This window comes from Trichoderma harzianum (genome assembly GCF_003025095.1).
Source record: "Trichoderma harzianum CBS 226.95 unplaced genomic scaffold M431scaffold_12, whole genome shotgun sequence".
NCBI classification, from domain to species: Eukaryota; Fungi; Ascomycota; class Sordariomycetes; order Hypocreales; family Hypocreaceae; genus Trichoderma; species Trichoderma harzianum.
In genome coordinates this window covers 488,169-502,787 of record NW_020209260.1, presented here as the reverse complement: position 1 = coordinate 502,787, position 14,619 = coordinate 488,169, and the positions used below count along the sequence as shown (strand labels likewise).

Below are 14,619 nucleotides of genomic sequence, written 5' to 3'. Positions count from 1 at the left end.
CCCAAATTAGCTCAACGGGATTATTCAAGGGTCCGAACGACATCTTATACTGAATACAGGTTGACAGGTCTCTGTATCAGCCATTCGTCAATACACCCTTACTGCAGCCTGTGTATCAGTGCACGTATTACACAAAACGCTTCGTATAAATACTTTTCTGATCTTTGATTGGTAGCCGATGGATGTAACATTGGTAGGAGGAGAACGAAAAGCCTCCTTAATCAACTTCCTGCAATGTTTAGCGGCCGTTGGTTGGGATCAAACTCCTCGCCAATAGCCACTTCGATACCGGTCACACATGATGAATGCTGCTGCCTCGCTTTTCATGCTATTCTATATTTGGGTACTAAGCATTGGAGCTCAATGTCATGCCCAAGGTTTAAGATTGAAAATAGCTTATCCCGTCCGCGTCTTAAGACTCCATGTACATATAAGTGCGTTCAGCGCCATAAGTCTTACGACTTCACATTCGACTCCATACGTCTTCAGTCTAAACATCCAATACCATTCACAATAATAATTGATTCTTCGGCGTACAGATTGAAGATGTTCTTTACAGCTTGCCTCCTCGGCCTTCTCACTCTCCCGGTTGTTCGTGCAGATGGCTGGGATGATTTCTCGAATAACCTCGCGGCAGACTTAGCTCCATTTCTATCCCTATTCGGTGAACAGATTACGAAGCAGTATCTCAGTGAGAGTATTGCCACAATCGATTATTTCATCTTCGCAATGGCACCAATGGGCATCCTGACCGCGATCGTTTCGGCGATTCGCGTGTGCGGGAGCCCGTCACTGCGTGCCTTTATTGGCAGGGCACAAGAAGGAGGGGGAGTCGCCGAGGCAGAGCTGTGCTCCTCTACGAGTCGAGATGTGTGCGAGCTCTACAACAATGGCGGTATCGCGCGAGTCTTTGGGCGCCCAAAAATCCTTGAGGTTGTGTACGACCCCGAGCATAACTTCGCAGACGAGAAAGCGGGTATATATACATTTCAAGAATTTATCGAAAAAAATCCAAACAAATGGACTCGGATTCAACCCCCGGAATACCCGGGTAACAATGAGATTATGTCTGACTCTTTCGCTGAAAATTTCTCTCCCAATCTTTCTCTCAACGTTGGGATCAAGAGAAAGCCTCCCGCTGTTTTCTGGGCAACGGCCTTGCTTGGCCTGGTATTACAGATCGGTGTTTTGGTCTTCGCAGTCCTTGTGACATACTACTTTCGCTGGGAGAAAGATGACATTCATCCAGAATCGTATGCGTGTCCGCTCACCATCATTGGAACTGTTCTCTTATGTGGTGGCATTTTTCTTTGTGCATTTCTCGTGGGGGGGGAGCACAAAAGAACAAGTGTTCCGCAGAAACCCAGACAGCGGAGACAAGAATGCACCCAGAGAGACTCTATATTGGGTTCAGCCTGGAGGACAAGTGCTCGGGGATCAAGTTTTTGACGCGTTCTGCTGCAGTGATCACGGCGAGCCCCTACAGGAGTACATCACTTCGTGGAAGAACCAGGTGAAGATTTCCCAAATTATGGTTTGGACGGCTATTGGTATCTCTATCACCGGCTTTGTGATGCAGTTTGTTGGACTACGGGCCATTCATTCTGCAGTATCTGTGGCCCAGCTTGGAGCCACCGTGCTGATGAGTGCTGCTCGAGCCGCGCTTCGCATGCAGCGCTTAAAGCCGGAAGATAACTTTCTTTCTCAGCGCCCTGACGAGGTTGTTGGGCACGAGCTTGACTGGCTTGCCTTGCGTATTGGCGAACAAGATTTTCAACATGAGCCAAAACCTTCAACACCACCAAAGGACTCACAAGCTTATCCACGTCTTCTTTGGAGATTCTGTGGTACGCCTGGCAAAACACATGGAATCATAGCCACGCTGCCACCCACTTATAGTGAACTAAACGTCGCTGCCAAATTATTAACCTACCGGACTCGTCTCGCGCAACTCACCCAGTCGCATAACACTCATATTAAGGGCGCAAATTCTGCAGAGTATCTTGACGTTGGAATGGTCGAGGTCCGAGAATCTTCCCATCAGCTTGCTCTCGCAATTGAGTCTGCAGTCAATACCATCTTCTCTAAGAGCCCGAAGATTGGAGACAAGTGGAGAGACGCTCTATCCATGTTCTGGAGTTTTGCTTGTGACGTTGCATCTGTGGATCCATATGATGCTTCTGAGGATCAACCAATCCAGCATACTATATGCTTAAGAATAACGCGCAAAGAACTGACGACTCCTTGGAAGCTTCAAAACAAGTTAGAACTAGAAGGACTTCTGGGACTGTGGGTGTGGTCATTGAAGTCTGACCCGGCTGTTGAAGTATCAGACGAGCAGAGTCATTTCACGATATCCCGAGCTACTGAAATCCCGACGCGGCGCATTGTTTCAAGCAACAAATATATGGAGACTGACCTGAAGATATGGCTCGGTGATAGAATCCCCATTATGACAGAACATGAGCTTCACCCTATTTCCATTCGATTAGGCGACCCAAGAATCACCAAATGGAACCTAGGCGATGAGCACGGCCAGGAAGTTCGATTCTTTGGTTGGCATGCAATTAAGACGTCACAGAGCTCTAGTCCGGTTCCTTTCAGTGTTACGTCGGCACATACAGACAGCTCTCTTTTATCTCTGTGTGTCCAGGAGGTGTTTGGATCATTCATCACGAGCATTCTCAAAATTACGGATGATATCGGTGATATCAACATCCAAGAAACTCCGCATTTCCGCTTGGAGAATAGCTTGGTGACTGAGATAGTAAAGGTATTCGCCGAAACGCGGTTAGGCTCGAACGAAGATGCACTATTGTGTATCTTGCCTACGATGGTACCTCGGCTGAGGCTCTCTTTCCTTGAAAACGCCGTAGTAGCAGCAAAGAGAATGGCAAATCAGCATCGAAGGGCCGGCGAGTGGACGCAGGCAGAGACGGTGCTACGATGGGCATGGGAAGTTTGCAAGGAGTCTCAACCTCGCACAAGAAAGGATGACTGCCAAATAGACCAGCCGGTTCACGTAGACGATCCCGTCCAACAAGCAGCAATTGCATTAGGCGAGCTATACCGGTGGGCAATTTGTGATAACAAGACGAAAGACTTCGGTCTGCATGGTATCGCATGGCTCTCAGATCAGAAACACAGGCACCAAGTACCAAGCCCCTCAACCCTTGACGAAATTATTGATCGTTACATTTATGTTGCAGAAAAAGTTGTCCAGAAGGGAGATAACCCCGAGCGCATCAAACCCGTCTCTGAAATCAAAGACGATCTAAATGGAATACTACTCTACATCACTCCGACAAACCAAATGACAAATGAAGACAAGGGAAAGGCTCTTTGTTCGGCGGCGAAGCACGGCTGGACGGAGGTGGTCTTTGCGTTACTTGAACTAGGCGCAGAGCCGGACTTTAAAGACCAATCCAGAGGACAAGATTCGAGAACAGCACTGTCACAAGCGGCGGGAAATGGAAGCATCAACGCTATGGAGGAATTGATGGATTGGGGGGCATTTCCAAACGCACAAGACGCTGAATACCGGACGCCTCTGTCGTACGCCTCAGAAATGGGACATAGTGCTGCGATTCGGATATTACTGGGAGATCAACGCGTCGACCCAAACACTAAGGATATGAAAGGATTAACTCCGCTGCTGTGGGCGGCCAAGAATAGCCATGAGGCTGCTGTGATGTTGCTGATTGAGAATGGCAACGTTCACTTGGACGATAAGGATAATAACGGATGCACACCGCTAATACTAGAAGCCATGAATGGACATGAAGCAGCCGTGGAGCTGCTGGCTAACAGAGGTGCAATTATAAACGCACAAAATAAGGAAGGACAGACACCGCTATTGTGGGCGGCTAATCTTGGAAACCAAGCAATTGCGAAGTTGCTGATTGAGAATGGCGCGGACTTAAACACAATGACTCCAGAAGGATATACACCATTACTCAAAGCCGTAAAGAACGGGTATGAAGCAATTGCAAGGCTATTGGTTGAAAATGGCGCAGACATGAACACACAGAGTCAAAAAGGAGACACGCCATTATTTCGAGCCGTGGACGACGAAAATGAAGCAATTACAAAACTACTGGTTGAGAACGGCGCATACCTAGACCCAACAAATGAAAAAGGAGACACGGCATTATTTCAAGCTGTGGATAAGGGGCATGAAGCAATCACGAAGCTGCTGGTTGAAAACGGCGCAGACATCAACGGCAAGAAGAATGGAATGAGAAATACACCATTATTCCAAGCCTTGCAGAAAGGAAATAAAGTGATTATAGAGCTACTGATTGACGCCGGCGCGGATATAAACGCAAAGACTAAAAAAGGAAGCTCGCCATTATCGATGGCCGTGTATAACGGGTATGAAGAAGTTGTAAAACTACCAATTGAGAGGGGCGCAGACTTAAACGCAAAAACTAAGAGAGGGTGCACGCCATTACATCTAGCCATTCTGAAGAGACATGAAGCAGTAGCTTTGTTATTGCTTGAGGCCGGCGCAGATCTTAACGCAAGAGATGAAAGAGGAAACACGCCGTTATCTCTGGCTCGGGAATTACAGAATGAAGAAATGTTAGGGCTAGTAGCAAAACTTAGGGTGCTTTAAAACCGACTAGATCCCCGTGGTAGTTTTATATATTATAAAGAGTCATATGTTCATTTACTTGCACATATCATCTGTGGCGTTTATACGGCTTCGGAAGGCAGTGGAATACTTTGGTCCACCTACTTATAAAGGCAAAGGAACACGACATGTACATAGCGGCTGGTTCTTAAAATTGAATCTCAAAGTGACTTAGGTATTCATCTACCTATCCATAGAACATCCATAGGGTGTAGGGTTATAATATACATACATTCTGGCTGAAGAGGTTATCATTCACGTTTATTTTCTTTAATGCATCGCTCATTTTCCAAATTTAATCCCAGATGCTGCAGGATCGTGAATCGAAATAGTCTTCTCCACCAAAAACTCATTCAGAGCATATCTGCCATTATTCCTTCCCCAACCACTGCCCTTTGTTCCTCCAATCGGGATATTTGGCTCGTCATACTCTGTGATGTTGCCAATGTGAACTTGTCCTGCCTCGATCTGCTTAGCAACGCGAATGGCGGCAAAAACATCTCGGCTATGAACCGCCGCATTAAGGCCATATGCCGTGTCGTTGGCAACTTTGACAGCTTCATCTTCATCCTTGACAGTGATGAAAATGGCAGCAGGGGCGAAAATCTCTTCGTTGTATATTGCGTCTGTAGGCTTCACGTCGGTAATGATGGTCGGCGTGAGGCTGGTTCTAGCTGCATTGAGGCTTGCGTCTCCCACAAGGAAACGAGCTCCTGCAGCGTGGGCTTTATGCAAGAGGTCATGAGCCCTCTGGGCCAGTCTCTTACTGACAGCATAGCCAGCTCCCTTCGAGTACTTCGTCTCCAGGATCGTCTTGATCTCTTTGATAAGTTCATCCGCAACCTCCTGCACCACGACAATGCGGTCGGTAGACATGCAGATCTGTCCATGGTGTAAAAGTGCACCTTCAACAATCTTGTCAGCCGCATGCTTTACATCGGCATCCCTGAGCACAACCGCAGGAGCTTTTCCTCCCAGCTCCATCAGCACTGGCTTCAAGTACTTGGATGCAAGTTGACCAATAATGCGGCCCACAGCGTCGCTGCCAATGAACTCGACTTTGCGGATTGCTCGATGAGCAATCAACGCTTCCGTCACAACTGGGCCATCCTCACGCGAAGCTTGCAATATGTTGATGAGACCCTCTGGCATACCAGCCTCTTCAAAGGCCAAAGCAAGTAGTTGATGCGTTGCCGGAGACAATTCCGACGCCTTGAGCACGACGGAGCATCCAGCGCCAATGGGAGCAGCCAGTGCACGTCCGGAAAGGACCATACTGGCATTCCATGGTGGGATGGCAAGAACAGGGCCAACCGGCTCTTTATACACCAATACAAGCGATCCAGGAGTCTCCAAAGACGGCAGTTCACCGGTCGTGGCATGCGAGATATTTGAGGCAATCTCACGCAGGCATCGTATCAAGATAATGGCATTAAACCGAGCCCAGCCTTCAGGGCAAGAAGTCTCAGCAACTTGCAGCTCGACGAAGCGATCAGTCCAGGCATCAATCACATCAGCCGTTCGAAGAAGCAAGTCTCGGCGCTCAGTGTGGGTAGAGTTCTTCCACTTCCGAAACGCCTTGTAGGACTCCTCAGCGGCCTTGATGGCCAACTCAGGCGTCGCACTTTGGGCGTAATGGACGATTTTATCCTGACTGCTGGACTCGACGGGGATGAGCCGAGTTGCATCTAAGGGTTCATTGATACCATTGATTCTGATGGGGACAACTTCCTTGCCTTTGGGATCGTTGATAAAAGGCATGGTTGATGATGTTGTGAAGTTGTATTGAGTTGTGGTGTTTGTAAGCGGTTTGAAAAGACGATTGAATGCTTGTAATGTCGAGAAAGGTGCTCTTCGCTATACAATGATATACTATGAGAGACAAAATAGTCAACAAGCAAGACTCTGGTCTTGAATACTTAAAACACTTCGTTGGAGTCACAGAGAAACTCTTGCCTGAAAATCTTCTAGGCCATTTTGAGGGGTAACGTCAAGCTTTAAATACACGATCATTGCTGGCTCCGGGTCGTATTGTCGGAACTTCGCTCTCCGTTGCTTGGTGTGGTGCATCGGCATCAACATGGGATGGGATGGGTTGGTCAATTCGCTTCCAGGATGGTCGCGACGCCGATACAAATTAATTCCGGAGGTGACGTTGTAACTGATGTAAAATAAATTAAGCCTAGTTCATTGAGGATCATTGGCCTCATGTATGCATTATACAATAGTAGAAGTTGGAGATATTCCTGCTAGGGCAAACAAAGTGTCCAAGGCTTGGCGTTTAGTCAACAAATATATGATAATTCTTAAATTCATGCGTCTCATCCTGACATCTTCTCTACAGTTACTGTTTCTACGCTACCTTACATGTCATTGTCTCATCCTATGGATTGCCTATGGATGAAGGTCCTTGATTCATCTACATTGCGCTGTTGTCGCTGTAACTTATCGCTGTAAATTAGAACCTGGAAGTCTGTATAGAGAGTCTAGTGGTTAGGTATTCAAAAAACAGCCCCCACCGATTACCCTTTGTGGCCATCCCAGTCTTTCTCACTAATCTTCATCGAGATGCACACCCAACTCTCGGCTTTCTGTACAATTCGGAGCACTGATATATCCGAAACAGGGTAAATTCATCGGAAATATCCATCAACTCCAAGAAACATGTGTCAGCCGCGTCACATTTGCTCTACGTATTCCTTCTCTCGTACTATCTGAAGAGTTATTTACTGACTCGCAGTGTGGTAACCGGCAGAACCGTCGGGCTGTAAACACTCCGACTATGACCAATTGATCGTATTGATAATGATTACCAGATCTTGCCTGTAAATCCGGAGCTTGAGCTTGAGCAAAGGCAGTGAAGAGATGGTATGAAACATCTCGTAATAAAGTACTGTTGAAGGTTTAATATATAGAGCGTAGCATCCACTAATGAAGGAGTGTATTAAAAACTATAGACTTTGATCAATTCCACGGCTGGACTATAAGTTTCCTGATGTGGGTGGATCACACCACCTAATGCATATAACTTTATTTCTACCTACCCGCATGTCGGCGTGTGATAAACGACATAAGTTGCGGCTCATCCATGCATAAGACGTACTTTTACTATACAGCGAGAGTCTCACCACTAATGGCATATCTCAGGTGTCAGTCATACCAAGAACATCTTAGAAATTTTATCAACGCAAGTAGGCTTCAAATGAACAGCGCAGCGGCGTAGAGAGTAACACTATCGATGTCTGAAGGCAGCAAATATGTAACTCAAGTCCGTATCTATCCCTTTCAAATACCGCTAACCTCTCTGTGAAGAGCTGCAAATGCACAAAATACCGAGTCCCAAGTCCCAAGTCCCAAGTCTTCCATGTTCATAGAATCCGACGCCAGTTTTTGAATCCCAAACCCCCCAAAACAGAAAAGAGCCTTGAGTAAAATCCTCATCAATCCCCATAATACCCCAGTACCAAGGCAACTTGCCGAGTTTGAAAGAAGATTTCTCCAGCCGAAAACATTGCAACGATATCCTCCCAAAACGCAAATTGTAGACGCAGAGTCTCCCTCCCATGAACAACCTAGTAAACCGAAAGAAAGAACAAAGAAATTCACCAAGTGAAACCATCCTCAGTGATTTGAATGACCGAATTTTGCTCTCCGCCCTCATCCTCACCCTCGTCCTCATCCATAACTTGATCGTCGGAGTCGCCTTCAATTTCCCTCAATGGTGGTCTACCCTCCGTATTATAGTCCCCCTCATCACTCTGGTCAGGAGGAACGTCAAGCGAGCACTGTAGATCCATCCCAGGAATCTCAACCTCCATAAGATCATCATCGCCAAAATAATATATAAATGCATCTCCATCAATCGCCAGCTCAAGTTCCGGAAGGCCTTCTATTTCTTCGTCGTCTTCCACCAAGTATACTTCCAAATCCACGTCCGGGTGACCCTCAAAGCCGCCCACGACCTCGACATCGTGAAGAATATGCGGAGCCTCGTCGTCACTCTCCGAATATTCCGGCTGGGTATTGACCACATTGTTCATATGAATGATTTCATCAACTTCCTCGTCATCTTCAGTGCTGCTGCTGTTGCCGCCGCTGCTGCTGCTAAAGTCGGAACAGCTGTCGTATGTGCTCGAGGAGTCGTACACGATGTCGGGCGAATTCGGAGCTTCACTTGCCGAGGATATTGTGATGATCTCGGACTCCGGCGTCTCTGCTTGGCCGAAGACTGACGAATCTTGAACAGTAGTTCCGATGCTCGTTTCTTCGGGAGGAGTTTCCAGCCCGTAAACCGTCTCTTGGGTAGACGCCAGACCATTCCATGTCGCTAGGAGCCCTTTCCCAATCGTGATATCCTCGATGCCCAGTCCGAGTTGACGAGCCTCCTCGAGTTTCCGGTTCCCTTTTTCGATGAGGTCTTTCCGAAGAACATCGCCTAGCGTACTCGAAACCTCGACATCCATCAGTCGATCTTGGATAGCACAATGCAGAGACTCCCTTTGCGGATCCCAGTGCATACCCATCCAAGCCGGCAAACAGTCCATGCCGATGAAGACAGTATCCAGAGTAATCCCTTCTTGTCTTGCAGTCTCTAGACGAACGTTGGACTCTCGCTGGATGTATTTTGCGACATCACCCGAGATCAGCCTGCTTGGTAGCGTTCGGGAGAGAAATTCTGCAAATGTCGGTTGGCCTTGGGTGGCCTCTGTGTCTGCTTCGTTCCCTCGAAAGGTGTCAGTATCGATGTTGAATCAGGCTTCTTAGGTTATCTCAATGTTACGAACGCTGTGGCTCTGGTATCTTGGATCGTCGGCGGATCTTGCGACGCGTCACGAGAGGGTTATCGTCGTCATTGCCGGAGGATATCTCGATGACTGTTCGCTTGGTGGAAGCCATGGCTGGAGGCGGTTGTGATAAGGATAGCGCTCGAGAAGTTATGCAGAGGTGAGTGACGAGCCGTTCAAGTTTGGAAGAGAGAAGGGGGGAAACGAGGGATCAGAAAGAAGAAAGGAAATGAGAGAAGGAGGAAGAAAGAGAGTTGAGAGAAGAAGATGAGATTAGCCCAGCTGCACCTCAAAATTTTAGTCGGTGAGGTGGGAAAAAATTTGGCCAAAGAAGTGCTGCGAACAGCCAAAATCGAGAGTGTGAGCAGCAGCAAGGAATTGAACACATCTTGGCTGTAAACGAAATTGTTCTCCCCATCTGCCTGCGCTCTGCCATTGAACCTCGTCGACAATGATGATATGCTTGTATTGTCGATATGCAGGACATTTCGTTCTGGATTCACTTTGACAGTAAACTGCAGAGAATCCCCACTTCAAACGCTCTGCTTCTCTTATTGTTCTCGGACTTCAACAGCTGCCAATATCCACTGCCAGACCGGTCACTTGCATACACCCTTATTTGCACAATGGCTTTATAATAGAGATGCTATCCAGCACCCCAAGCGATTGCATGAGGTCCAAGTGTCGGAACAGGTCCGAGGCAAACCTATGGCTTACTTACTTATCCAACAAATAATAGATACTCAGCTCTTCAAGTGTCTGCTACTGTCACTACTTTCTGCTACTATGGATATTTTAATCCAGTATCTGCTAATATCGCTATATTTTTCTAATATCTGCTGGTATGGCTACATTTCTCCAGTTTCTGGAATCATCCTTTTTTACCAGGTACGTAGCTTTACCTTTGGCATGGCATACTGGATAGGTAGTATTTTCCGTTACGAAGCTTTCATGCTTTGTTTGCCAGCTTCAATAGCATCCAAGTCCTCAATGTCAACACATAGAAACGTCTTATCACGTACCACTCCGTGATTCACTGTCGGTCATGAATGCGCAGTTACACCACAAACGCACATGCCTAATCGAGTGACGCAAGCCATATGCATCAGCTCTGCGATAAAGCACTTGACCAATACACGTGTGTCTCTCCAAATCTCATATCAATCACGATACGCCTAACCTATATAAACCTTCCTCTTTCCTACTGAGTTTCATGCAGATGCCAATGCAGTACGATTGTGATACTCTACCTACCATTTCTACACCGTTCTACCTATTATCAAGAAACCCCCTGGGACAACATGTCTGCAATGGACAACACGAGCACAACTCAACCTACTAACCCATCGTCTTCGTCCAACGAAGCAATTGAAGACGGTTCTCGAACTGTCACAGCCACATCCAGCACCAGCTCCTCGTCTTCCTATTGCCCCGACTGCCCCATATGCAACCCACCCGACGGCAAATCATCCAATGCCTCTGCATACGGCACCATTGAACCGCTGTCTTACGATCAACCACCTGAGCCAACTTTCCTCGAGTCAACAGTAGAAGCATGCGCTGAACTCTGCTGCTGCATCTGTGACAGCCCTCCTCCATCGATCCGAACAAGCGACTGGTCGTCGACGACCTATCCTTCTTCAATCTCATCAAACTCGTACTCCTATAGCGGAACGGAGACAGGGTCCTCTCAAAGTCAAACAAGCGATGCCGAAACTGTTCATACACACGCGCATAGGCACAGTGACGGATATAAAAGGCAACAAGAGATGCGACCCTCTGTTCAGGACCCGCAAAGTCTTTCCAGCAATCTCAGCAACAACTCGGTAACTCATAGTGGCGAAAAAAAGAAGTCATATTCGATAGCTTAACGTATCACATAGCCGTTGAAGATGCTCATCCAGTCTATTAATCGTTGCAAATCCAGTCCCCATCCTGCGCCGTGTAATGTGTCCCATTGTACCACAGAAAATGCCAATCAAGCAAACAACCGACTTTTAATCTGTACCATCCAGTTAGCCCGCAATATCGCCTCGATCTGCAAAGGGTCCTTCGTACTTATGTATGATATCCCATTCTCCAGACAAACCAATCACTGAATCTCCATATCCTGCTCCTCCTGCACAGCCTTCTCCTCAACAACAGGCGCATCTATTCCCAAGTTAGCACTTCCATGTTCCTCCTTCCACCTCCTCACCCAACATCAAGACTCGAAAGCCTCAAGACAAAACAAACGCACCTTTCATCACAGCCTCTCCCTCCGCCTCCATCTTCCTCTTCAGCGCATATCCCATCTTCTTCTCCAGCTTCCTCGCCTTCTTAGCGCTAATCGCAGCTCTCGGTCCGCTCGTCGGCAACAGGCCCGGCCGTGCGCCCCTCGTCTTGTCGGCCTTGGTGATCTTGTTCTTCATGGCAGGGTCGGCGCGCTTCTGGTTGGCCTTCTTGGCCTTTGCGGCGCGGGCGGCGAGCCGGTTCTTGGAGAGACGGTTGGGGTTCTTGACGGAAGGCATTGCGAGGAAATAAATCAAGGACGCTGGTATTTAGATGTATATAGGTATGCTGAATGAATTGCAGATTTGGTTGGTAAATGTACGTAGAGAGATGGTGATATCGCCAAAGAAAAAAAAAGATAAGCCCCACCAAAAATGTGCAGCCGTCCAGCTAGCTTTTTTGGGTTGGACCCTGGACGCAGGTACGGACAGTCCAGTGCCAATCGCGACTATTATGCAGATGAACATTGAGATGCAGATGAATGACATTCCATAGTATTCTTATTTTAATTTATTTTTAATGTTATTATTACACCCAAAATTACCCATCATCTTACTTTCCAGTATTGTATACAGACATTATTCGAAGAAGACAAAACTCCCAAACACGCTTAACTTTATATAGAGGTCTTCCCATAGCATGTGTTTCCCCCGTTGACATAACTTTCATATCCCATTTGTATCTCATGATTGAGCTGCAGCAGGCCTCTTGGGGGCGTTGGATCCCTCACCTGCCAGCATTCCCTGCCTCTCATCGTCCTCGTCATCGGTTGACAGCCCATCGAGCTCGAATTCCTCAGCCGCTCGGATTTGGCCGTCCTCTACAGCTCGTCCGTTCAGGTGAGTGTGACCATTGGCGAAACCTTTGGTATCCAGAGGTGGGTTTGACAGACGGTCGTAAAGGTGGATGAGCATATTGGCAAACAAAAAGACCAAAAAGGCGAGAGAGTAAAGGATCAGGATGTAAGAGATGACATCCATGCTGGAGCCGTCGATGAGAGACATCTGCTGTTCGGTCGCACCCATGAAGAGGAAGCCGGCGGCATACAAGAGCTGGCGAGCGTTAGCTACCATCTAACTTGGCGTATCAGGTGCAGTGTCAACTTACGAAAACAGGAATGTACTGGAAGCTGTTCCAGGTGCGCCCATCATCGGATAGGGACTGAGCATCCTTGAGAACAAAGGCAATCTCAATGATACGTGTAAGACCAGCGGCCATCAGGGTGTAACCAAACATGGTGTGCGTCATGGCGCTGACCATCAGCTCTTGAGGGTGCGCAGACATACCCCAACCAGTGATGAGGATGACGAATCCAGGGATAAAGTTGCGCTTCGGGTTACCATCGCGATCTCGGCTCAGCCAAATACCAGCCAGACCCGCACACCACCAGATGACGCCCATTGTAGTGTGTTGCCAATCATTCTTGACCCAGGCGGTACCCCATCGGTGCTCCGTGAAGGTGTTGACGCAGCCCCAAGCGGCAATGACCGCGCTGTCGTAGAACTCTTGCGATCTTCCCGTACGACGAATCCAGACTTGTCCCGCGAGCAGAATAATGGTCAAAAGGATACCGTAGGCAATGAATGCGCCTCCCATGATAAAGTGGGCTGCGCATTGACCAACGTGATCGCCTTGGCAGAAACCAAGGGTGGTGATACCTCCAAAGATCATCTGCACCCATGCGAGAAGCGGCATCGCTTTGCCAATGACGGAGTGGAAGGGTCGGACAAACTTGCGAATCATGCCGAGAGCGCCCTTCTCCCAGTGAAGCTTCAAGTATAGGCCCAAGACGACCTGGCCGACAAGCAGGAGTTGCAAGATGTTGGCGAACACCGAGTGCACATTGTGGCTGACAAACTCTCTTCCTTTGTGCGCATGGCCGAGAAAGAAGCCGACGACGGCGAGGATGGAGCCTAGGATTTGCGTCGGGACGTGCCATCGAGATTTGGTCATCTATGATTGCATAAATCAGTCGCTGTGCTCTTGCAAAGCACCAGTAAGAGTAAAGATGGCGGTTCTTACACCAAAGACCATGCCGATTGGGAAGATGACGCCGTATGCGAGCATCTGGATGAGGATGTGGATCCAGAGAATCGTGTCCTGTGATTCGTGTTAATTGCTTGTTTTCTTTTCTCTTCTATTATTGTATTCACAAGCGGCGACTCACGACCGGTTCGAGTGATATCGCTTCGCCCTCGGGGATGTGGCTTTCGCCGCCCTCATGGTGATCGTGGCCATGGACAAGCGTCCCGAACGAAGCGATCGACAGCAGCAGCGCCGTCGCCGCTGGCCGAGACAGCTGCATCATCTTGATTGTGATTTGATGTGAATAAAGAAGAAAAAAAAGGATCAAGTAGTATAGAAAAGAATCCCTTCTCTTCACCTCCTAGAGCCGAATCGTATCGCGCTTCCGATCTTTGCAGCCGTAGAGAAACGACGCCAGAAAAACCTCGGCCGGGTGTTTATCAAGGGCATTGAAACATTTTTGAGCGGCTTGATCGGAGATGAAATGCCACGACATGCATCGAAACGCGCAGGGAGGGCCCTGGCACCGACGTTCTGCCGGGCGAACCAAGAGACTTGCAATAGGCGATTACACACGCCAGATACGAAGTACCAGCTACAATTGCAGTAAGACTGGGTCCTACCTAGTAGTTACTGGGATTTGCCCCGCAAAGAGCGCTGGAGCTCCAGTGGTCTGAGCGTTTTGATATGGGTCATTCATGGATGGACTTGATAGACGGAGAAATAGTGACCACAGATGAGGCAGAGATTCGGCCTCTTCGTAAGTTCCGCAGTCCATAGGTACAGTACAATGGGGAAAATATGTGCGTACAAGTGAATAATTCCGCATCTAATGGTCCATGATGACGTTTTAAAACAATGTTTCACAAGCAGAGCGACTCACTCCATAATTCGATAGTACGA

The 14,619-nt window shown here is 48.0% G+C and overlaps 8 protein-coding genes across 8 annotated transcripts; 4 read left to right on the top strand and 4 right to left on the bottom strand.

The window, feature by feature from the left end:
• Positions 1-546: 546 nt before the first annotated feature.
• M431DRAFT_498437 (hypothetical protein) lies at positions 547-1,899 on the top strand (the record flags this gene model as incomplete). The annotated part of the gene is made up of 3 exons (XM_024917691.1): positions 547-1,297; positions 1,344-1,754; positions 1,808-1,899. 3 exons carry the CDS (start codon positions 547-549, stop codon positions 1,897-1,899), a joined length of 1,254 nt encoding a protein of 417 aa, XP_024770857.1.
• Positions 1,900-2,452: 553 nt separating this feature from the next.
• On the top strand, positions 2,453-3,235 carry M431DRAFT_93813 (hypothetical protein; the record flags this gene model as incomplete). The annotated part of the gene is made up of 1 exon (XM_024924517.1): positions 2,453-3,235. A coding segment is annotated over one exon (783 nt), but the record flags the coding sequence as incomplete, so codon positions are not given.
• A 78-nt stretch (positions 3,236-3,313) lies between these two features.
• On the top strand, positions 3,314-3,922 carry M431DRAFT_93944 (hypothetical protein; the record flags this gene model as incomplete). Its single annotated transcript, XM_024924533.1, has 1 exon — positions 3,314-3,922. A coding segment is annotated over one exon (609 nt), but the record flags the coding sequence as incomplete, so codon positions are not given.
• An 890-nt stretch (positions 3,923-4,812) lies between these two features.
• Positions 4,813-6,545, bottom strand: M431DRAFT_511304 (hypothetical protein). The gene has a single exon (XM_024919627.1). The coding sequence runs from the start codon at positions 6,395-6,397 to the stop codon at positions 4,919-4,921; it is 1,479 nt and encodes a 492-aa protein (XP_024770854.1). The 5' UTR covers positions 6,398-6,545; the 3' UTR covers positions 4,813-4,918.
• Positions 6,546-8,238: 1,693 nt separating this feature from the next.
• M431DRAFT_498434 (hypothetical protein) lies at positions 8,239-9,532 on the bottom strand (the record flags this gene model as incomplete). Its single annotated transcript, XM_024917690.1, has 3 exons — positions 8,239-8,693; positions 8,811-9,359; positions 9,421-9,532. The coding sequence occupies 3 exons, from the start codon at positions 9,530-9,532 to the stop codon at positions 8,239-8,241; spliced, it is 1,116 nt and encodes a 371-aa protein (XP_024770853.1).
• Positions 9,533-10,730: 1,198 nt separating this feature from the next.
• M431DRAFT_93462 (hypothetical protein) lies at positions 10,731-11,291 on the top strand (the record flags this gene model as incomplete). Its single annotated transcript, XM_024924479.1, has 1 exon — positions 10,731-11,291. The coding sequence occupies one exon, from the start codon at positions 10,731-10,733 to the stop codon at positions 11,289-11,291; it is 561 nt and encodes a 186-aa protein (XP_024770852.1).
• An 82-nt stretch (positions 11,292-11,373) lies between these two features.
• On the bottom strand, positions 11,374-12,014 carry M431DRAFT_237198 (hypothetical protein). Its single transcript, XM_024913680.1, has 3 exons — positions 11,660-12,014; positions 11,479-11,571; positions 11,374-11,422 (listed from the first exon to the last, which is right to left on the bottom strand). The coding sequence occupies exons 1-2, from the start codon at positions 11,928-11,930 to the stop codon at positions 11,513-11,515; spliced, it is 330 nt and encodes a 109-aa protein (XP_024770851.1). The 5' UTR covers positions 11,931-12,014; the 3' UTR covers positions 11,374-11,422; positions 11,479-11,512.
• Positions 12,015-12,374: 360 nt separating this feature from the next.
• On the bottom strand, positions 12,375-13,999 carry M431DRAFT_93688 (hypothetical protein; the record flags this gene model as incomplete). The annotated part of the gene is made up of 4 exons (XM_024924502.1): positions 12,375-12,743; positions 12,799-13,644; positions 13,714-13,791; positions 13,859-13,999. The coding sequence occupies 4 exons, from the start codon at positions 13,997-13,999 to the stop codon at positions 12,375-12,377; spliced, it is 1,434 nt and encodes a 477-aa protein (XP_024770850.1).
• Positions 14,000-14,619: the final 620 nt, after the last annotated feature.

Excerpts from the sequence above, each read along its gene's own strand:
- M431DRAFT_511304 (XM_024919627.1), bottom strand. The coding sequence starts at position 6,397 with ATGCCTTTTATCAACGATCCCAAAGGCAAGGAAGTTGTCCCCATCAGA.
- M431DRAFT_237198 (XM_024913680.1), bottom strand. The coding sequence starts at position 11,930 with ATGCCTTCCGTCAAGAACCCCAACCGTCTCTCCAAGAACCGGCTCGCC. Across the intron at positions 11,572-11,659 it reads GGGAGAGGCTGTGATGAAAG|ATGCGCCTGTTGTTGAGGAG; the intron begins GTGCGTTTGTTT and ends ACTTGGGAATAG.